Consider the following 23,579-nt stretch of genomic DNA (forward strand, 5'->3'; position numbering starts at 1 on the left):
TCACAAGTAGGCAGAGAGACAGGCAAAGAGAAAGGAAGGGAAGCAGGCTCCCTGCTGAACAGAGAGCCTGATGCGGGGCTTGATCCCAGGACCCTGGGATCATAACCTGAGCCGAAGGCAGAGGCTTTAACCCACTGAGCCATACAGGTGCCCATAAATAAATAAATAAATAAAATCCCATAAATAAATAAAATCTTTAAAAAAAAAATTTTTTTTTAAATTCCAACTACAGAAAAGTTAAAAGAATAGATACACTTTACCAGTTGCTTACATTATGCCGTATTTGCCTTGTTATTCTACCTATTCATGTACACCTACTTTTTTGGCTAAACATATGAAAGAAGGGTTCTTTACCATCTAAGCACTTTAGCATAAATCTCTGAAGAATCAGGACAGTTTCCTTTAGAACCACAGTATCATTATCTCACCTGAGAAACAAAACAGTCCCAAAAACTGTCTGCAAATAAATTTTCCTAACGTCACCAAGTGTTTCATGTTTGTTTTTTTTTTTAAAGAGAAGTTGTTTTTTTTTTTTAAAAGATTTTATTTATTCATTTGACAGAGAGAGATCACAAGTAGGCAGAGAGGCAGGCAGAGAGAGAGAGAGGAGGAAGCAGGCTCCCTGCTGAGCAGAGAGCCCGAAGCGGGACTCGATCCCAGGACCCTGAGATCATGACCTGAGCCGAAGGCAGCGGCTTAACCCACTAAGCCACCCAGGCACCCCTGTTTGGTTTTTTTTTTTTTTTAATACAGGATCAGCTTCATGCATTTTATTTGACTGTTATTCTCTTTAGTCCCTTTTAACCTAGACCAGTCCCCCTGACTCTTTGTATTGTTTCCCATCACAATGACTTTTTAAAAAAGGCTGGGCCAGTTTTGTAGAATGTCCCCCACTTTTGGTTAGAATACTAGATAGGTGATGTTTTATATCTCTTACTGTATTGCATTAGGAGCACATAATGTCAGGCTGCCCCATTACTGGTGGCACAAAGTGTGATCCCTTGCTGCTGCTATCTTAATCCTTATTGTGCACCAATCACTTCACTCTACATTCAAGTACCTTCAGTGACTTCTGATAGCCTTCATGTTGAAGTTTGTACTACCTAGCTCACTATTCAGTTTTCACAAGTGACACCAACTTGGTTTTTTAGTATTGTGTACAATTATCCTGACACATGCTCTATATCCCTGCCAACCCATCTTTGGCTAAGTGATACTCTGCACACATGCCTGAAAAGAATCCCAGAGGCCTGGGAACAAACGAGCAGAAGAATGAGTGTAATAATCCTGAGTCTGGATACAGTCTCCGGAAGAAGAAGAAAGGGGAAGAAACAGGAAAAAATAGCTACAGAATCATGGCCAAGGGGCACCTGGGTGGCTCAGTCGTTAAGCGTCTGCATTCGGCTCAGGTCATGATCCCAGGGTCCCGGATCGAGCCCCACATTGGGCTCCCTGCTCAGCGGGAAGCCTGCTTCTCCCTCTCCCACTCCCCCTGCTTGTGTTCTTGCTCTTGCTCTCTCTGTCAAATAAATAAATAAAATCTTAAAAAAAATATATGGCCAAAAAGTACCCACATTTAATGAAAACTATAAACCTGCACATCCAAGAAGCCCAATGAACCAGGAACAAAGGAAACATGAAGAAAACCACACCAAGACAAACCCTAATCAAAGTACTGAAACCTATGATAGGGAGAAAATCTAAAACCAGCCAGAGGGAACAGGACACATCCACATAGAGGTGTAAGAATGAAAGCAGGCTTCTCATCAGAAAGCCAGAAGATACCTGCGCTACATCTTTTTTTTTTTTTTTTTTTTAAGATTTTATTTATTTATTTGAGAGAGAATGAGTGAGAGAGAGCATGAGAGAGGAGAAGGTCAGAGGGAGAAGCAAACTCCCCAAGGAGCTGGGAGCCCGATGTGGGATTCTGGAAGTCCGGGATCATGACCTGAGCCGAAGGCAGTTGCTCAACCAACGGAGCCACCCAGGTGCCATTTGTGCTACATCTTTATAGTAAACTGCAAGCCAGAAGGCAATGTAGTAACCTCTTTATAGAACCAAAAGAAAAAAACCATCAATTTAGAATTCTATATCCACAAAGGTATCTTTCAAAAATGAAGGAAAAATAAGGCTACTTCAGACAAACAAAAACCAAGAAAATTAATTGTCAATAGACATCATATAAGAAAAGTAAAAGCAAAGGGTACCTGGGTAGCTCAGTTGGTTAAGCATCTACCTTCAGCTTAGGTCTGATCCCAGGGTTCTGGGATCGAGTCCCGTATCAGGCTGTCTGCTCAGCAGAGAGCCTGCTTCTCCCTCTGCCTCTTCCCCTTTCCCTACCCCCAACTAGTGCTCTCACTTGCTCTCTTGCTTTTAAATAAATAAATAACTTTTTAAAAAGTCTCTTATTAGGGGCGCCTGAGTGGCTCAGTGAGTTAAAGTCTGTGCCTTCGGCTCAGGTCATGATCTCAGGGTCCTGGGATCAAGCTCCACATTGTGCTCTCTGCTTAGCAGGGAGCCAGCTTCCCCCTCTCTCTGTGCCTGCCTCTCTGCCTGCTTGTGATCTATCAAATAAATAAATAAAATCTTTTCTAAAAAGTCTCTTATTAAGTCTCCCAATCTGCAGAACTGAGCAGCTATTCCATGAAAAGAAATCAAACTGGACCCAGATACAAATCTTTGGAGACTTTTAAAAAAGCAAAATTTAAAGAACAGACAATTACTCTACGACAAAAACCTAAATAAAGAAACAGCCCACAGAGAGCTGCAAAATAATTATCACCCACAAATCAAAATAAATTGATAAAAAAGAGGTAATACAGGGGCGCCTGGGTGGCTCAGTCAGTTAAGCATCTGCTTTAGGCTTAGGTCGTGATCCCAGGGTTCTGAGATGATCTGAGCTGGGCTCTCTGCTCAGTAGGGGGCCTGTTTCCTCCCTCTCCCTGTGCATATCTCTCTCTCTCTCTCTCTCTCTGTGTCAAATAAATAAATAAATAATTTTTTTTTTTTTTTTTTTAAAGAGAGATAATACACCTCATAATTTACTTGGCCCTCTAAATCTCACTTACGACTCTCTTCATAATAGAATTTTTTTTTAAAAATCCTTTGAAAATTCCAATCTAAAATAGGAGCTTAAGTAAATGAAGGAATCTAATGGACTACTATACAGCTATTAAATACAAGGATTAGGAAGGTCTTAGAGAACATGGGACTGTTTGCTAAAATGTGAAGTGAAGCTGCAGTGCTATAAAACAAAGAATGATCAATACTGGGAAAAACATTGTTCCACAGAGAAAAGCTGTATTAAACTCTTTCTGGAGAAGGAAGGATTTTTGTTATCATATTTGGTAATATAATTCTATCTTTTGATGTTTCTATCTCCACTATAATTTTTTTTTTAAAGATTTTATTTATTTGTCAGAGAGAGAGGGAGAGAGAATAAGCACAGGCAGACAGAATGGCAGGCAGAGGCAGAGGCTGAGGCAGGCTCCCTGCCGAGCAAGGAGCCAAATGTGGGACTCGATCCCAGGATGCTGGGATCATGACCTGAGCCGAAGGCAGCCGCTTAACCAACTGAGTCACCCAGGCGCCCCTCCACTATAATATTAAAAAGATTAGTACTTCAATCCTCTTGCCATGAGTGATTTTTCTTCTTAGTTTTTATGTATCACTTCTTATTTTAACAATTTAAAAATGAACGAAAATTAAACACATTCCCAGGCATCTGGGTGGCTCAGTGGGTTATGCTGCTGCCTTCAGCTCAGGTCATGATCTCAGGGTCCTGGGATCGAGTCCCGCATTGGGCTCTCTGCTCAGCAGGGAGCCTGCTTCCCTCTCTGCCTTTCTGCCTACTTGTGATCTCTGTCTGTCAGATAAATAAATATAATCTTTAAAAAAAACCAACACATTTACAATTCCTTTTTTCTTTTCTTTTCCTTTTTTTTAAGATTTTTACCATCCATTTGACAGAGAGAGAGAGACAGTGAGAGCAGGAACACAAGCAGGGGGAGTGGGAGAGGGAGAAGCAGGCTTCCTACTGAGCCCAGAGCCTGATGTGGGGCTTGATCCCATAACCTCAAGACCACAACCCGAAGCCAAGGCAGACGCCCAACCGACTGAGCCACCCAGGTGCCTCCGCATTCACAATTCTACCACAGCAAGATTTTTTTAAATGAAGGCAAAGTGAAGATTTTTTTCAGACAAATGAAAGCTGAAGAATTCGGGGCGCCTGGGTGGCTCAGTGGGTTGGGCCGCTGCCTTCAGCTCAGGTCATGATCTCGGAGTCCTGGGATCGAGTCCCGCATCAGGCTCTCTGCTCAGCAGGGAGCCTGCTTCCCTCTTTCTCTCTGCCTGCCTCTCTACTTGTGATTTCTCTCTGTCAAATAAATAAATAAAATCTTAAAAAAAAATAAAATAAAATAAAGAAAGCTGAAGAATTCGTTATGAACAGACATGAATTATAAGAATGATCAAGTTCTTTAGGCAGAAAGAATCACTTGGAAATCTGAATTTACACAAAAGAATGAAAATGAAAAGCCCCATAAATGGCAAATATGTGGGTAAGTATAAGACTGTTTTCTCATTAAAAAAATAAATAAAAATAAATAAATATATATATATATATATATATTTAAAAGAATATTGACTATCGGGGGCACCTGGGTGGCTCAGTGGGTCAAGACTCTGCCTTCAGCTCAGGTCATGATCTCAGGGTCCTGGGATCAAGCCCCACATTGGGCTCTCTGCTTAGCAGGGAGCCGGCTTCCCCTCTCTCTCTGCCTGTCTCTCTGCCTACTTGAGATTTCTCTGTCAAATTAAAAAAAAAAAAAAAAAGAATATTGACTATTTACAACAGATAAATACGTAAACAAAAACAGCACATTATACAAGCTTAAAAAGGAAAGAAATTCTGACACATGCTACTATATGGATGATCTTTTTTTAAAAAAGAGTTTTATTTATTTGACAGAGAGAGTGAGCGATCACAAGTAGATAGAGGGGGGAAGTAGGCTCCCAGCTGAGCCGAGAACCCAATGCGGGACTCCATCCCGGGACCCTGAGATCATGACCTGAGCTGAAGACATAGGTTTAACCCACTGAGCCAACCAGGCGCCCCATATATGGATCAACTTTGAAAACATTATGCTAAGCAAAATAAACCAATTGTGAAGGACAAATTTTTATGATTCTACTTATATGAGGTATGTAGAATAGGCAAATTCATACAGGCAGAAGGCAGAATGGTGGTGGCCAGGGACTGGTCGGGAGGACTATGAGAGGATTATTGTTCACTGGGTATAGTTTCAATTTGGGATAATGAAGTTCTGAGGATGGATGGTGGTAATGGCTGTGCAACAATATGAACATACTTAATGTCACTGAGTGGCACTTTCAAAAATGGTTAAAATGGTAAACTTTACATTATGTATATTTTACTGTAAAGAAAAAAAATGCCAAAAAAAGTCACCCAGAAAGGTACTTGAACTTCGTCCTATTCCCACCTCTCGACTTCTTACAACTAATTATGCCCCCCTTCATACCCAAGCCCAGCCATATACTAGATAAATAAGAAATGTAAAAAAATATAAAAATAAAATAAATGATGCATATATACGTATATAAATACACACACACAAATAATTCTTAACTGTTCAAAGCAAAAATAATAGCAATGCATGTTAGGGCTGATAGCATGACACACAGAAATAAAAGGCAAGAACACAGCACAAAAGGTTGGGGGAAATGGAAATGGATTACTCTCAATGAGTGTACAGTCAGAATGGGTCAGAAGCTATGATGAAGGCATAAACTGTAGAAATGAAAACACATTTAAGAGACATTTCTGGGATAAAACAGACAATGACTCTTTGGATGAAAATGCTTGAGAGAGAGGTCTTTCCTTCTCTGGGCCTTGACTGGTCCTAGCAAGCAAATGACTGACTTCATAAGCCCTTACATCTCTTCCACTAGACTAATCACAAGGTAACATTATTGTTATTAGTTTGTCAATTTTACAATAACATTCTATTACTATGTCCATTTCCCCCATTACCATAAGCTCTTTAATGATAAGAACTTCAGCATTCACTTTTAGGTCCTTCACTGTCCAATGCATATGGTAGGCACTCAACATTTGCTGGGTAAATGAAGGATAAATGAACTTACATTTTGCTTTTTCTTCTCCTGAACCAAAGCTACATAGCGCAAGGCAATCTTGGTCAGAGTTGTGGCAAGGGAGGCAGCAACAAAGAAATCTCCATCCAGAAGGAAGCCTCTCAGGGGAGGTCTGCAAAGCAATCAAGGAAAATGAAATCCAATCATTTCTTAAGCAGCATACAGCTTTTGCAAAAATGATTCAAATAAGCCTATTTAACACTCTCACTGCTACCCTTCAGTGAAGAGGATCTCACTTAGCTCCCTCTTTAGCTTTTAGAAGAAAAATATAGTGGAAAAAGGAAAATATACATGGTTTTATAACTTATCTTCAAAAGAACTAGAGCCAAGTCAATATGGAAAGAGATGATTTCAAGTCTATGCACTAGAGCCAAAGAGCTACATTCAAATTCTGGCTTATCTATTTATTGTGTCCCTATGGGTAAGTTACAAACCTTCCTAAACCTCAGATTCCTCTTCTGTAAAATGGGGATAATAATAAACTGTATCTCTAGGAGTTGCTAAAGATTACAAGGGACAAACTACTTAGTACAATGCCTAACATACAGTAAGCAATGATTAAAATTGTAGGCATTATTTTTATCATGTTCATTATAATACTGGAGAGCAAAATAAGGCAAAAAAATTTAAAATTTTATTCCATCAATTAGGTGGAAAATCTTCAAAATATGTTTCCCAAGCACTAACACAGGCAACAAAATTCACAGTTACCTCCACTTAGCATTTTCTTTAAATCTTCTTTTTAGGATTGTATTTATTTATTTGAGAGAGAGAACACATGCACAAGCAGGGAGAGGGACAGAGGGAGAGAGAGAGAGGCAGACTCCCCACTGAGTGGAGAGCCTGATGTGGGGCTGGATCCCAGGACCCTGAGGCAAAATCAAATGCTTAGGTGACTGAGCCACCCAGGTGCTGCTCCACTTAGCAATTTCTGTATGAGCAATATAATTTTAAATAGAATAGTTATTTCAATGGAAACAGTTTTAGGAAGCAGAGGAGTAAAACCATCAATGTAATTCCTGAGAGAAATTAAACCTCCTTTCAAGTATCTTAAATGCCAAAGATTTCCAAAAAGCAAATAAGAGGGAAAAAAATCACTTGACTGTACTATACTCAGGAGTAATAGTTTAAAAAGTATAGATAGTAGGGCACAGGTGCTGCAGATTACCTTTCTTCTTCTTTCTTTGTGGGTCGAGAACTGCTAAGTGCACTCTGAGTTGCATAGGTGCCCATCTCAGTTACCAACTTCTGAACCGGCCCCACAGTTATTTCCTCTTCAGGTTTTAATTCGCCAGCTTCTTTCTTTATTTCTGACTCTACAATTGGGATCTAAAAATCAATTGGAAACATCAGTCTAGTAATATATCAATAGCAAGCAAAATCATATTTAAATATTCAATCATTTCTATGGAGAAGGCAATTCTCCCAATGGGATTTTTGCAACTCTGCATTCAATCTTCTTTCCTTCCCAAGGAAAGAAATTTTTCTTTTTTTCCTAAGTAAAACTCCTTTTTTTCCTTTTCTTCCTAAGTGAAAAACCTCAAGTCCAGTCACGCTAAGAAATTTATATCCAAGGTTTTGGAGTTAATTAATGGTGGAAACAAGACTGTAACCCAGATCTCCTCACAAACACTGTTCTTCCTATTCTACCATATGGTTATTTGGATGAGGAAACACAGCCCGTTTTAGTACATTAATAGTCTAATATTAGCATGGTTCTTGTAATACTCGCATTCTCCTTTCAGAATACACAGGCTAACACAGAGTTTTAAAAGTCTTTCCTTTAAATAGAATCTTACCTGAAAGGGTAAATAAGACAGACAATAGAACAGGTGTTATGGATCCATGCAGGGAGAGGGATGCCCCTAATACCCCACAGCCTCTAAGCTTTATCTGGGTAATTAAAACACATTTTTTTTTTTTTTTTTTTTTATTTGACAGACAGAGATCACAAGTAGTCAGAGAGGCAGGCAGAGAGAGAGGAAGGGAAGCAGGCTCCGCGCTGAGCAGAGAGCCCGATGTGGGGCTCGATCCCAGGACCCTGGGATCATGACCTGAGCCGAAGGCAGAGGCTTTAACCTACTGAGCCACTCAGGTGCCCCTAAAACACATTTTTTAGTGTTTTTAACTCCAACACTACTAAATAAAAATACAAAAGCAAACCACCACATAAAAGTCAGATTTACTAAAGTAAAAATCACCATATATAGTAGCATTTACTGAAGTAAAACATACCTCCCCAAGGGACCTGCGGACCTCAGTCATCACACTCTGAATGTCTTCCTTGGTACTACAGTATTCTCCCAGGATCCATAATGCTCCTCGGTAAATCCTAAGGGAAGAACAAGTTCTGAAACACTGACATTGCTAACAAATCTTAAAGGAGAGATCTTTCTCTGTGAATTTAAGCTCAAGCAGAAAACAAGATTCTGCAGTTCCAAGGGACTACGCATGAAATTTTAAGAAGGAAGGTAACAAATACATTAAGTTTGATTCTCTCCAGAAATCATAAGCTTCAAAAGGAAAGTAAGTATTCTCACATTATTAGGAACACCTTAAAATTGGTAAACTCATTAGTAAAAATAACAAAATATCTCCCAGAAAGGGGTTATCCTCCATTTAGGACAGAGTTAAGGTAACTTTTATCATTTACTATTATAAAAAATACATAACTTTGATATAAAAGGAATTCACTTTTTATCTGTAGTCACTGGAAAGAAAAGGCAAGATGCTCAACAGAATCATGGATAAGGAAGGAGTGCAAAGGATCAGTAATTAAAACACTCCAAAAACATAAAGAAAGCAACAATTCTCTAGTTGAGTGTTAAACTGAATAAAGTCTTCAGTTACCTTTTCCTTAAGATTATCATTAAATTTATTCAAGAGAACATTTTAGAAACTAAAGTTCTGAGAGATGATAACCATTAAAGGCAAAACTTTGGTATGGTTTTTTTTTTTCCTCACAAAGGAAGCAATCTTTCTCACTTCCATAAATATCAAAACATTATATCATAAAAACAATTTTACAGTGGACCTTTCTTTTCTATCCAACATGAATATAATGCAAGTCTAGTATACTCTATTCATCAGGTGCTTTAAATGAAGTAAATTTGGATGCAACAATCATTTCTCATTAGCAAAGGCTATTTAAGGGAAATGTATTATGTCAGATTTAGTCCGCATTTTCAATCTCTCATTTTAATAAATACTAATGGGGCATATAAATAATGATATTCCAAAAGTGATAAACTTTAAAAATATGTTCCTTAGTCACTTGATGATTCACCATGTTTTAGAGGAAATAAGGGTAGAGAAACCTAGCTAAATCACACTTACAAAAGCAAATTTTTGTGCACAGATTATGGATTTACTGAGGGTGGGGTAAGGGGATGTCTACTGTGATACTTATATTGACGTGAGTATCTTGATTCATTTCTTCTCCCTTACATTTTCAATCCACTGACCCTTTAAAGATAGAAACTGGTAAATTGCTTACTTGACCTTACATTTAAACAGACTTTAAACCTACTTGACAGATTTAATAGCATGAAAGACTTCAAGCATCTTCTCAACAATAAGCATTCTCAGGTTATCAAAGCGCTGAATGGCTTCACGAACAAACTCCAAGACATCAGCAGCTGCTGCTTCATTATTGTCACTAAGAAATTCCATTAACTGAAAGGGAAAAAAAAGAACAAGATAAAGAATTTTTTAAGAGTCTCATGCTCTACCGACTGAGCTAGCCGGGCGCCCTTACAGAATTTTTTAAAAAGATTTATTTATTTATTTGAGAGAGAGTGATGGACATGTGCACACAAGTCAGGGGAAGGGCAGAGGAAGAGGGAGAGAAAGAATTTCAAGCAGACCCTACATTGAGCACTGAGTCCTACATAGGACTCAATCTTGGGACCCTGAGATCATGACCTGAGCTGAAATCAAGAGTCAGATATCTAACTGACTGAGCCATCCAGGCACCCCATAAGTTATACAGTTTTCAGAAAGAAAACTATCAAAGTTTTAAGAACTAAACAACTTTACAAAGAATATAGTAATTTTAAAACATAAAATCCAAGTTGAGAAACACGCACTACTGTGTAAAGGAGGTCACAATGTCTTTTCTGGGTTTTGTGCAGCCAAGTTTACAACATAAAAACTCACTACAAAACAAAAGCTGGAAATATGCAACTCAAAATAAATTAATTGGATACTTCTAAGTTGTAACTAAAAGTAAAATCATTTCAGAGAAAATCTGGGGTTCAAAGACAATATTTCAAATTACAATAACATATCTCATCTATCTGACAGTGGCAGAAGCCAATGATTCTAAATATATATATTTTTCTTATAACAAAAATCCTTCAACTTTAAAGAGGTAAAACTATTTTAAAGAAATACTTGTTTGTGCTACTGAATGATATCTATACATAGCATAATTTTACCATAGGTAACTGTAACAAACATCAATTATAATAACATGCGGAGGTATTTCTGTCATTATATTTTTGTGTGTTTACTTTTTTGATGAAGAAGTAAGAGAAAGAAGTCAGATTCTTTATTCTTCTGAACTTAAGGGTGAACAGAAAAATCACTTTTGACCACAAGATTTAGTGATTCTACTAGACAGTTTAACTGCTAAATAACTAAAACTTTATACTCCTTTAGAGAATTTCAAAATTAAGGTCATCAGAATTACATACCACAGGAATAACATTTGCAGCCATATCTGGAAATCGGACAGAACAGGAGTGCAATGTTCTCACAAGGAGTTGTCTGTATTTGTCAGTATCTTCATGCTCAGACACATTATTTGTTTTAATCACTTCCTTCTTCAAAACAATAACCAACTAGAGAACAAAGTAAAAATAAGTGGGAATTATACCATGTTTGGCCTGACAGCTTACAACAGTGCTGTCGGAGTTTTGTTTTACCTCTTCAACATTCCTAGAAGAGACGAGATCCAGTGCTAACTGCAGAGTTTTCTTGCGTACTTCTAAGTCTGGTGTGCTCAGTACTCTCAGGATATCCATAACCAGATCCTGAGAAAGAACAAATCCAGAATTAACACCAACATTAAGAGAAAAAAAATCTTAGCCACAGAATGGAGGGTTCTCACCATCACCACCTTAATTCTTCATCAATAAAATCACTGGTAGTGGAAAAACCAGGTATTTTGGGTATCCTGATATAACACGGTATGAAGTATATATCACATATAATGCATTCAAACTGCAAATGTTTACTGTGACTCTATCAAGCTTTAGATCAAACTCATAGTTTATTGAAAATTCAGAAGTTAGAGAAACAAACTAAACGACACCACCAAAAAGTAATCAGATGTATCTTCAAGGAGTGGCCTCTTACAGGACAACTGGTCTGGTCTCTTCAACAAGCCCATGTCATGAAAAAAAATTACTGCTCCAATTGAAACATCAAAGTCATAGCCAGGTAAGATATATGGTCATGACTGGACAAACCAAACAAAGGGGTATTTCAGGGACACTTGGGAAAACCTGACTTTGGAGTTGGTACTGGATAATATTAAGAAACTATTAATTTGGGGGTGCCTGGGTGGCTCAGTTGGTTGAGTGACTGTCTTCGGCTCAGGTCATGATCATGGAGTCCCAGGACCGAGTCCCACATCAGGCTCCCTGCTTGGCAGGGAGTCTGCGTCTCCCGCTGACTTCTCTCATGCTCTCTCTCTCTCAAATAAATAAAATCTTTAAAAAAAAAAAAAAAGAAAGAAAGAAACTAGGGGCGCCTGGGTGGCTTAGTGGGTTAAAGCCTCTGCCTTCGGCTCAGGTCATGATCCCAGGGTCCTGGGATCGAGCCCCACATTGGGCTCTCTGCTCCGTGGGGAGCCTGCTTCCTCCTCTCTCTCTGCCTGCCTCTCTGCCTACTTGTGATCTCTGTCAAATAAATAAATTAAATCTTTAAAAAAAAAAAGATGGGGCGCCTGGGTGGCTCAGTGGGTTAAAGCCTCTGCCTTTAGCTCAGTTCATGATCTCAGGGTCCTGGGATAGAGACCCATGTTGGGCTCTCTGCTCAGTGGGGAGCCTACTTCCTCCTCTCTCTCTGCCTGCCTCTCTGTCTACTTGTGGTCTCTGTCTGTCAAATAAATAAATACAAATCTTAAAAAGAATAAAAAATAAAAAAAAAATAAACTATTAATTTCGTTAAGTGAGATGTTATTTTCACTCCGCAGGAAAATGTAATGTTTTACTGGAACATATTTTTAAAAAACACTATGGCAGATAAAGATCTTAAAATACAGCAAAACTAATTTATAAGTGATTTTACTTAAAATTTTATTTTAAAAAAATTTCACTGATAAAAAGTTCTAAAAACCGGGGTGCCTGGGTGGCTCAGTGGGTTAAACCCTCTACCTTCAGCTAGGGTCATGGTCCTGGAGTCCTGGGATTGAGCCACATCGGGCTTTCTGCTTAGCAGGGAGCCTGCTTCCTCCTCTCTCTCTCTCTCTCTCTGCCTGCCTCTCTGCCTACTTGTAATCTCAATCTGTCAAATAAATAAATAAAGTCTTCAAAAAAAAACTTCTAAAAATCAATTTCTATATCACTTTCACTTACACTCACCAGTTGTTAATATTTTGCCATATAGAATTTTTTTAAAAAGATTTCATTTATTTATTTATTTATTTGTCAGAGACAGACAGAGAGAAAAAACACAAGCAGAGAGAGGGAGAAGCAGGCTCCCCGCTGAGCAAGGAGCCGGATTCAGGACTAAATCCCAGGACTCTGGGATCATGACCCGAGCCGAAGGCAGACGCTTAACCAACTGAGCAACCCAGGTGTCCCTGCCATATATGCTTTATTCCACTCTCCTAACACCTAAATGATTTAGTGTATACCTCCCAAGAATAAGAATAAAGTCTCCTATAATCACAATTATTATATTCAGAGGACACTGGTAACAATATTACATAATATACAGTCTATAATTCTCATTTCTCCAACTGTCCCAATAATGTCCTGTATAGCAAATTTTTTGTTGCTGCTCTGATCCAGAGTAACATTGAATTTAGCTATCATGAGCCTTTATTTTTGTAACAATCATTATTCTCACAGATTAAATAGGTATGCTGATAATTCCATAGACTTATCTTTTATTCTCAGTTGGCTTATTTTTCACAAACTGTAAATTATATTCAAATTAAAGTGAATATATCTCTATTGTTAAGAATACCAAATGCAGTACAAATAGAAAAGATATAACATATTAATTCATGTTAGAAATATTTTTCATGGGGCGCCTGGGTGGCTCAGTGGATTAAAGCCTCTGCCTTCGGCTCAGGTCTTAATCCCAGGGTCCTGGGATTGAGCCCCACATGGGGATCTCTGCTCAGCAGGGAGCCTGCTTCCCTCTCTCTCTCTGCCTGCCTCTCTGCCTACTTGTGATCTCTGTCTGTCAAATAAATAAATAAAATCTTAAAAAAATATATATATATATTTTTCATGGCAAATTCTCTAAAAGGCTATGCTGATTCAAGAGTACACCGTAGCTGACCAAAATTTAAACTACCCAGTCTCCAAGAATTTAAGTTAACCAAGATAGCAAGGCTTGAATGTTACCTCAATTTGAGAAAGATTTTATCTAGGATTTCTCTCTTTTAGATAACAGTTACCTGTAGTACTCGTTCATGGGCAGGATGCTCTTTTAATTCTATCAATCGATCCAGAACTATGAGTTTTACATTGTTGTCACTCTCCTTAATAATTAAATCAATGTAACACTGAGCAGCAGCCTATATAAAAAAAAGAAACATTTTAGGAACATATTAATCCACCTTAAGCACAGACCCTGAAAATAAGAAGAAAAAGAAAAAGCTTGCAAAGAAGCCAAAATACATTAACTACTCCTGCACTAAAAGTTTATGCATTTTCCCCAAAGGAATGTGTCCCTCTGTTCCCTAAATTCTAATAAATCTCATTATTTTCAAGTTTAAAAAAGTTAAGAAGAATCACAAGTTGAAAGAATGAAAAGGGGTGGCTATAGACAGAAATACTAACAGTCAAAAATTAAGGGTTGAAGCTAAGGAACAAGACAGAAAAAAGCAGACAGAGTATCCCCCAAAATATAGCTATTGAGTATCTTTGAGTTTAGGTGCAAAGTCTAAATTTTCTGCATTATGGTACAGAAAAATCAGGACCACAAAGTCTGACCCTGACTCAGTAAAAGCATTAGACAAAGGAGCAAACCTGAAAGAGCTCCCAACAGCCAAAGCTGGAACAGTATGATAAATGAAACAAATAACGATAATGATTATAATATGCAGAATAAAACAGCCATACTGCAGGGGTATAGCTCAGTGGTAGAGCATTTGACTGCATACTGATATGAAGAATGAAAGAAGGGCGGGTGGTAAAGGGACAGCTCTTCTTACAGGACTCCAGTTAATAAATGTATAATGAGAGAAATAGAAAGTCATTATTAGAATAACACATCAATAATTGCTGTACAGAAATACTAAAATTAGTTGGTATAAGTTTGAGGAGAAATAAGATATTTGCAGTTTCAAAGTACCTTACTACGTTATTTACTGATTACAAAAGGAAAAATCATAACTCAACAGTGGAGAAATCTGGCAGGCATCACCTTAACCCACTGATCAAGGTTAACATCACTGACAGTATTCCAACATCATGTACACTCCATGATATATTACTCTGAGAAAGGCTCATCTCATCATTTCCATAGTATGCTTCCCCAAAATGCATAACCTCAGTCTATCTGCCAGAAAACATTAGACAAACTCAAATTGAGGGACATTTTACAAACAAACTGCCCTAGTATTCTTCCAAAGTGTTATGGTCATGAAAAACAAGAAAAGGCTTGAGAAAGTGGCACAGATAGGAGGAAACTAACACATGTCAACGAAACATAAAATGTGGGAATCCTCGACTGAATCCTGGTACAAAAAAAGGAGATTAGTGATAAAATCGGTGGAATTCAAGTAACATTTATAGTTTAGTTAACAATATTTGTTCCAGTGGTAATTCCTTAATTTTGACAATTACACAATTGCTATGAAGACACAAACATTATGGGAAGCTGGTGAAGGATAATGAGAAGTCTGTCCCATTTTTACACCTTTTGCTCTTTTGTTGTTTTGTAAGCCTAAATTTATTTCAAAATAAAAAGTTAAACAATTTTTTCTAAGTACTGGCAGGTAAAGCAATCAAGTCTCCTATTTATGCAAACTGACTTTAAAGAACTATTCATTCTCTGACTATATTAAGGGTTCCTCATGCAGTCTTGATACAATATATTAAAGAGAAAGCTAACATTCCATTATTGAAAATAGGCACTGTAAACTTTTTTTAATATCCATCATGTAGGGTCCGAAATTCATTTTCCCAGATCTAGGTTTTAACATACTTATTGCATGGGGAGAGATCTTAAAATACCAGTATCATTCTCCAGAAACTAGAAATATTAGTATTCTCTGTCTTTCTCCCCCACATATATGTATAAAAGCAAGAAAGAAGAAAGATTGGACTATGTAAGGAATCCAATAATTTCACAATATTTATAAACTGTTATTTCTGTGCCAGGTAATGCCATGTAATCACAGGGTAAATTGCAATGCCACTAAGTCATTAAGCACTGGGGTTTAATGTATCTTTACTTAAATGTGTCTTAAATGACACTTAATGTGTCTTTTTATGTGTCTGACTTCTGGTTTCCGCTCAGGTCGTGATCTTGGGGTCTTGGGATTAAGCCCTGCCTTGAACAGCACACTTCCCGCAGGGTCTGCTTGAGATTCTCTCTCTCTCTGCCTCTCTCCTCCCCTGCATTCTCTCTCCCTCTCTCTCAAGTGAATAAATAAATCTTTTTAAATAGAGAACAAAATAATAAAAAAATAAATAAATCTTAAGTGCTAAGACAGCATATCTATCATCTAATGGGCACCAAAAGAAATAAGCAGTACCTTGATTGCGGTGGGTGCACTGGAGAGTGTCACTAATGTTCCGGCAGCTTCGTATTTTACAGCTGGGCTAGATGACTGCAACAAGTTATAGATGCAGCGAATGAAACGAGCCCTTTCTGATGGATTAGCATGACAGACCTGGAGAAGAAAATATTTAGGTTTCAATGGACTCCAGGGACACTTGCTTTCAAACAGATCTTTTTTTAAATAGATGTCAGCTTAGATGCTAGTTTTCTTAATTTGAAAGCAAAGAATAATAAGTGTATCTGAAGATATCAGCCAATAGGAGATAAGACACTATGACTAGTAATTTCAGGAAGAAATAGGTTTTACTTCAGACAACTGTTACAGCTACTCATTCATTCATTTATTCAATCACAATTAATATTCTCATTCACAAAAAATTTCCAATAGTTTATAATAAAAGATATGCATACTATACACAAGTGAAATATAACAAGAAAATGTAAAGTAATAAAATCAATGACCAAGTGCATTAATATGGGTACTGTGATAGTATATTAAATTCGGTCCTAAAATTTTATTCTGGATGTCAGGTCAAAAAGGGAAACATGATGGATATCAACCTCAATACCTGATAAAAGGAAAATACCTGTTCTCAAAGCAAGAAAGATAACCCCTTTCTCAAGTACTACTACTTATTTATTTGGAATGATATTCCATACTGTGGAGACAACTAGAATTCTCTATGCGATCCTAAATGTATTTTAATATCTTTACCTATGAAGCAAATATTCCTTATTCTTTCTTTTCTGAAGTTGGTTTTTACATCAGATTTTCCTCTAACATATACAGTCAAATCTCTTATTCAGGCATGACTCAAAAGTTGTTTCCTCTTGGGGCGCCTGGGTGGCTCAGTGGGTTGAGCCTCTGCCTTCAGCTCAGGTCATGGTCTCAGAGTCCTGGGATCGAGCCCTGCGTCAGGCTCCCTGCTCAGTGGAGAGCCTGCTTCCCCTCTCTCTGCCTGCCTCTCTGCCTACTTGTGATCTCTGTCTGTCAAATAAATAAATAAAATCTTTTTTTTTTTTTTTTAAAGATTTTATTTATTTATTTGACAGAGAGAGATCACAGTAGACAGAAAGGCAAGCAGAGAGAGAGGAAGGGAAGCAGACCCCCTGCTGAGCAGAGAGCCCGATGCGGGACTCAATCCCAGTACCCTGAGATCATGACCTGAGCCGAAGGCAGCGGCTCAACCCACTGAGCCACCCAGGCGCCCAATAAATAAAATCTTAAAAAAAAAAGCTATTTCCCCTTACTGTAACGTGGACCCTGCTAGACAAAGAAGTTTCTGAATAGCAAAGAATCCCTACTTTGGAGAGCCCCAGCAGCATCTCTAAACCACACGATGAATTAAAAGGAACCATACATTCGCAGATCTGGTTTCATCTTAAATGCCAAATCCAAATGACTGGCTCCTTGTGTTGAAAGGGGCCCTTTTCCTTTCAGAATCAAAGACAGCTGTAATCAGCAGTGTCTGCTGCGGGTACTTTGTCAATATTACCCTATTTAGTAAAGTCATTCCTGTTATATATTTTTGTTGGCTTCCAATGTTATCAATACCAAAACAGGAGGTTATTTACCTTTCATCAGAACATTAAGATGCAATCAATTCTTTCAAAGAATGTATCAAATTTAAATGTTGCCAAAAAACCACTTCATTTAAAAACCCCAATCTCGGGGCGCCTGGGTGGCTCAGTGGGTTAAAGCCTCTGCCTTCGGCTCGGGTCATGATCCCAGGGTCCTGGGATCGAGCCCCGCGTCGGGATCTCTGCTCCATGGGAAGCCTGCTTCCTCCCCTCTCTCTCTCTGCCTGCCTCTCTGCCTACTTGTGATTTCTCTCTGTCAAATAAATAAAATCTTAAAAAAAAAAAAAACACCCCAATCTCACCTAGTTTTAGACTTCCTATTGGTCAATGGCTGACAATGTCATACTGACATATTTAAAGTCTCTCTATTTTCTTTTACACACATCAACATAGAAAGTATTTAAAGCTTTTCTCATTTGTTTATAACATTTCCAAAGTAGTCTGGTGTGTACTCAAGAAAAGATTTTGAATTTTTTTCCAAAGCCTGATTCATAACCTACTCAGTTATTGAACAGTGCATGACTTCTCTGCTGCTGAATTGGGTCAAGCCATGAGTTTTTAACAGAATTCTTTAAGGAGGTTTATAAAAATTGGAAGTGCTTAAAAAACATAATAAACCAAAGGAAAGGAAAAAAAAAAAAAAACCAAAGGGAAAAAAAGGCTTTCATAGACTATGTTTTAAAATATTTCTGGGGGGGGGGGCGCGCCTGGGTGGCTCAGTGGGTTAAGCCTCTGCTTTCGGCTCAGGTCATAATCCCAGGGTCCTGGGATCGAGCCCCACATCGGGCTCTCTGCTCAGCAGGGAGCCTGCCTGCTTCCTCCTCTCTCTCTGCCTACTTGTGATCTCTGTCTGTCAAGTAAATAAATAAAATCTTTAAAAAAAAAAAATTAATTAAAAAAAAATAAAATATTTCTGGGGGCACCTGGGTGGCTCAGTCATTAAGAGTCTGTCTTCAGGGAGCCTGGGTGGCTCGGTGGGTTGGGCCGCTGCCTTCGGCTTGGGTTATGATCTCAAGGTTCTGGGATCGAGTCCCACATCAGGCTCTCTGCTCAGCAGGGGGCCTGCTTCCCTTCCTCTCTCTCTGCCTGCTTCTCTGCCTACTTGTGATCTCTGTCTGTCAAATAAATAAATAAAATCTTTAAAAAATTAAAAAAAAAAAAAAAAAGAGTCTGCCTTCAGCTCAGGTCATGATCCCAGGGCCCTGGGATTGGCCCACATCTGGCTCCCTGCTCAGCAAGAAGCCTGCTTCTTCTCCTCCCATTCCTCCTGCTTGTGTTCCCTCTCTCACTGTGTCTCTTTCTGTCAAAAAAATTAATAAAATCTTTTAAAAAATAAATATTTCTGCTATTAAAACATTATCATAGAATTAAGCAACATTACAGAAAAAGACAATTAACATTGTCTTAAACTCTTAAAGAGTATTTTACCCATTTTAGTCTTACCTTATAAATGAGTTCAACAATCACCAATTGAAGAATGTCTCCAAATGTTTGAACTTGATCAATGCAAGTACTTAGGTAATCCAAAGCTCGATCCTAACAAAATAAAAATATATTGATCAAATTCCACCTCGATTCAATAAAAGGACTCAGACAGAGTACCCCTGCAATCAAAACAAACCAGCTGTTTAGGATCATGGTTATTCCTGCTTCTAAGATTTAAAGAAAAATCTCAATGATGCTTATATACTGAATACTGACATAGAAAACTATGACCTCAACAATATCTCCACAGCAAAAGTATCAGGAAATTTTATTGAATTTTTTCTAATTTTAGTATATGTGCTGCCGAAGCGAGCACTATTGAACTTTTTCTAATTATGCCCCCCATGTAGATAAAGAGCACAATACCAAATATATAGGTCAATAAAAACAACTGTAGAAGAGGACAAAATATCCTGGCCCAAACAAGCAGCTTTCTAATAATCTTGTTCACAAAGATAAAATGACAGCATCTAGATTTCAGAGAAATGGACAGATTCTATATTTTTCAGTCTTCATGCATATTATTTCCCACATTTTGAGAATACTGGGCAGCAAAACTTCCAAGATTAGATGCCACCAAAGTACGCAGTCACTGCTGATCCATACACTTAAAGCACCAGCAGAGGCAGATGTAGAGTTGACACCAACTTAGGAAATTTGAAGAGCCTAGAAAGGATACTCACATACAACGAAGACAACGCTTCTTTCACAGACATGGCTCAGGGTGAACCCTATATAAAGCTACTACTTTTCTCTATTAAACAATTTTAAGTCTATACCAACATAAGGAAAAACTGGTTTAAACCCCAAAACAGAGTGCTACAAAATACGGCCATAATAATTTCATTCTGGAAAAACCACCAAGTGGCTATTATTATATATGCTTAAAATATTAAGTGCATATTAAGTTTAAAATATTAAGTATATACTTAAGCAGTTATCTGGAGAAAGATTAAGAAAATACTATTTTATATAAATTAAGTTCAAAAATCTAAAAAAAAAACAAAATACACAGTTGTTCTATAAACAAAATCACTGATTAAAAACTTAAGATTAGGTCTATGTAAATACTTTTAATTCTCATTTGAATACAGTCCTAAAAGTACTTTAGAAAGTTCATCACCTGATCTGCATGAATTAGCATCATAAATGCATTCCTTTTGCAACTTGCATCCTTCTCATTCACCAGAAAATCATGTATCAGTTCAGGAGCATCAGGAATAAGATGTTCAAAATTCCTTAAAATAAAACAGGTAATATTCATATTTAATAAAAACCTATTTGTTATTTTAGTAACTCCCTGGACACCTATAAAATTAATCTTTATAAGCTTACATCTTCATTTATTATCAAAGTGAGCATTAAGCATCTGCCTTCAGCTCAGGTCACAGCTCAGGTCACAATCCCAGGGTCCAGGGATGGAGCCCCACATCATCGCATTGGGCTCCCTGCTCAGGGGGAAGCCTGCTTCTCCCTCTCCCATTCCCTCTGCTTGTATTCCCTCTTTTAATGTCTCGTTCTCTCTGTCAGATAAATAAATACAATCTTAAAAAAAAAAAAGAATTATCAAGAATAAAAATAGTCCTTTTAATTGTATTAATTATGCATTATATTCACTCACTTACTTGCTAACTTATTTCCTATTCAGGAGATTTTTAAGTATTTGTAACATACAGATTAATGAACCCCAGCTTAAAAACTGTCACCTGACTTCAACAATTATTAACTCATGGCCAATTCTGTTTCACCTATACCCCTGCCCACTTTTCCCCCCATATTATTTTGAAGCAAATCCCAGACCACTCACCACCTCTTCTATAAATATATCAGCATATTATAATTGAGGATTCTTTCTTTTTAAAACAAATCATAATACCATTCTCATGCCTTAAAAAATGTAAAAATTCCTTAATATCATCATATACAGTGTTCAAACTTCCTGTTGCTTAATAAATGTCATAATTTTTGTGTATGCAGTCTAGTTTAAGTTCTGAAATTTGTGTAGTCTGTATGGTAACTTTCAAAGAACTCTACATTATTAACCAGAATACCACTTCCCCGACAGATAACAAAATCTAATATAACAATAAGAGAACTGTGAAACAGAACAATCAACTCTTATAGTACAAAGATATTTGTAAAAGTTACATCCTACGTCTAAATAGATTGACACCAGTGATTATAAAAGCCAAGCATTCTAGCCTTATCTAACTGGTTCTCTTTATCATTTTTAAAGTCCAAAATCTTCAGTTTTCCAAGAACAGGAATCAGTTAAGAACTGCAACCTTTCTAATTAAAAAGTTCCCTCCTTGAACCCTCCTACATTGTTGGTAGGAATGCAAGGTGGTGCAGCCACTCTGGAAAACAGCATGGACGTTCCTCAAAATGTTAAAAATGGAGCTACCCTATGACCCAGCAATCACACTACTGGGTATTTACCCTAAAGATACAAATGTAGTGATCCAAAGGGGCATGTGCACCCGAATGTTTATAGCAACAATGTACACAATAGCCAAACTATGGAAAGAACCTAGATGTCTATCCACAGATGAATGGATAAAGAAGATGTGGTATATATATACAATGGAATACTATGCAGCCATCAAAAGAAATGAAATCTTGCCATTTGCAATGACGTGGTTGGAACTAGAGGGTATTACACTGAACGAAATAAGTCAATCAGAGAAAGACAATTATCGTATGATCTCTCTGATATGAGGATTTTGAGAGGCAGGGCGGAGGGTTGTTAGGGGTAGGGAAGGAAAAAATGAAACAAGATGGGATCCGGAGGGAGACAAACAATAAGAGACTCTTATTAATCTTACAAAACAAACCGAGGGTTGCTGGGGGTGGGAGGGCAGGGCTGGGTGGTTGGGTTAGGGACAATGGGGAGGGTGTGTGCTATGGTGAGTGCTGTGAGTCCTGATGATTCACAGACCTGTACCTGTGGGGCAAATAATACATTGTTAATAAAAATAATTTAAAAAAAAAGTTCCCTCAAGGCTTCTAAGGGTTAAAAGACCCACATTCCACATAATGAGAATTCAAAAACAGGGCCAAAACTCAAAAGCTACAGGGCTAAGCAAGTTAACTAATTAAGTGGGCTTAAGTACTACAATTGAGAATGACAGGCACTGTAAACTGGAAAGTGTACAACTTATTTAAAGAGAGCTACTGTTAATTTCAGCATACTGTCATGCAGAAACTAGGACCCGGGGTTGCCAGATCTTTTCAATGTTGACAACATAATGATAATAAGAAAAAAAAAATTGTTCAGGCCAAACAAAACATTATCGCAAGCTACATACAATCTGCAAGGAACTGCTGTGGAAGCTCTAGTTTAAAAGAGTAAACAATCTTCACAAAACTAAGACACAGAAGTACCTTTATTTACCTATAGATTGTATAGATGGCCAAAACAGCATTTCTTCTAACATAGCTGTGTCGGTGCTCCAAACAAGCACGGATAGCTGGCATTAAAGGTTCTAGCAATTCTGCTTCTTTCAATTTGCAAAGAAAACGAAGAGTGGATCCTCGAATAAATTCATTAGGATGCTGAAGATCCTGATAAAATTTAAATATGAAATGTTGAGTTCCAGCATTTTACAAAACACCACACAGTGAAGTGCAAAATTTCTTATGAAAAAAACAAAGTAGGTTTGTGGAAAAAGATCTACATTATCAGACAATTTCCTTCAGATTCCTGTCAATTTTTACTTATTACATCAATGTCTCATATTCTATGAGTTACTGTTTTTTTTTTTACAAGTAACATAAAAATGCATGGAAAAATATGTCCCAAAAAAGTAACAATAAAACTTTTTACAATAGCTTTTCACAACTTCAGTTCCAATTATTGATAACTTAGATCTTATCCAAGATTTCATTTTAAAAATTAAAACAAATCCCATTCCACCAATTTTACAATTAAAATCAAAGCAATATTCAGAAATAACCATGGTTTGGTTTACCTTTCTGTATGCATCACATACAAGGATCATTTCATGTAAAAGTCTCCCATCTGGAGTTGTTTTAGGAACAATTTCCCAAAATACCAAAAGTAATTTTTTGATGGTATGATCCTGAAGAGGTAGCACAAAACGAATGATGGTCATCAAAAGTCCAGGAAGCTTTTCACCATTAAGAATCATAATGATTACTTTCTTTAAAGCTTCAGTCTTTGACTTCACATCTCCTTTTTCTGATTAAAAAAAAAAAAAAGGCACAATCATTTCAAAGAAAAGTCCTCAGGTTATTTTATAATTCACAAAGTAAAACATTTTCTCACTTTATCAGTAGTAATTGTAATAAAGACAGTGAAGAAAGTGACAAGGGTACCCCACCTAGTTCTACCATAAACAAGCTGA

General features: G+C 37.5%; 1 protein-coding gene across 1 annotated transcript in view; it reads right to left on the bottom strand.

The window, feature by feature from the left end:
* The window catches only part of COPB1 (COPI coat complex subunit beta 1), a 41,342-nt gene that overhangs the window by 12,045 nt on the left and 5,718 nt on the right, over positions 1–23,579 (bottom strand). Inside the window, exons 3-14 of the mRNA XM_044258885.1 lie at positions 23,184–23,413; positions 22,607–22,776; positions 20,336–20,450; positions 19,171–19,263; positions 16,121–16,258; positions 13,814–13,933; positions 11,103–11,210; positions 10,872–11,018; positions 9,704–9,849; positions 8,410–8,506; positions 7,343–7,503; positions 6,166–6,286 (exon numbers count right to left, since the gene is read on the bottom strand). Of these exons, the coding sequence (XP_044114820.1) occupies positions 6,166–6,286; positions 7,343–7,503; positions 8,410–8,506; positions 9,704–9,849; positions 10,872–11,018; positions 11,103–11,210; positions 13,814–13,933; positions 16,121–16,258; positions 19,171–19,263; positions 20,336–20,450; positions 22,607–22,776; positions 23,184–23,413 (1,646 nt within the window). The remainder of the gene's footprint in view (positions 1–6,165; positions 6,287–7,342; positions 7,504–8,409; positions 8,507–9,703; positions 9,850–10,871; positions 11,019–11,102; positions 11,211–13,813; positions 13,934–16,120; positions 16,259–19,170; positions 19,264–20,335; positions 20,451–22,606; positions 22,777–23,183; positions 23,414–23,579) is intronic.

The sequence above is a fragment of the Neovison vison genome, chromosome 7 (assembly GCF_020171115.1).
Source record: "Neovison vison isolate M4711 chromosome 7, ASM_NN_V1, whole genome shotgun sequence".
In the NCBI taxonomy this organism is placed as follows: Eukaryota; Metazoa; Chordata; class Mammalia; order Carnivora; family Mustelidae; genus Neogale; species Neogale vison.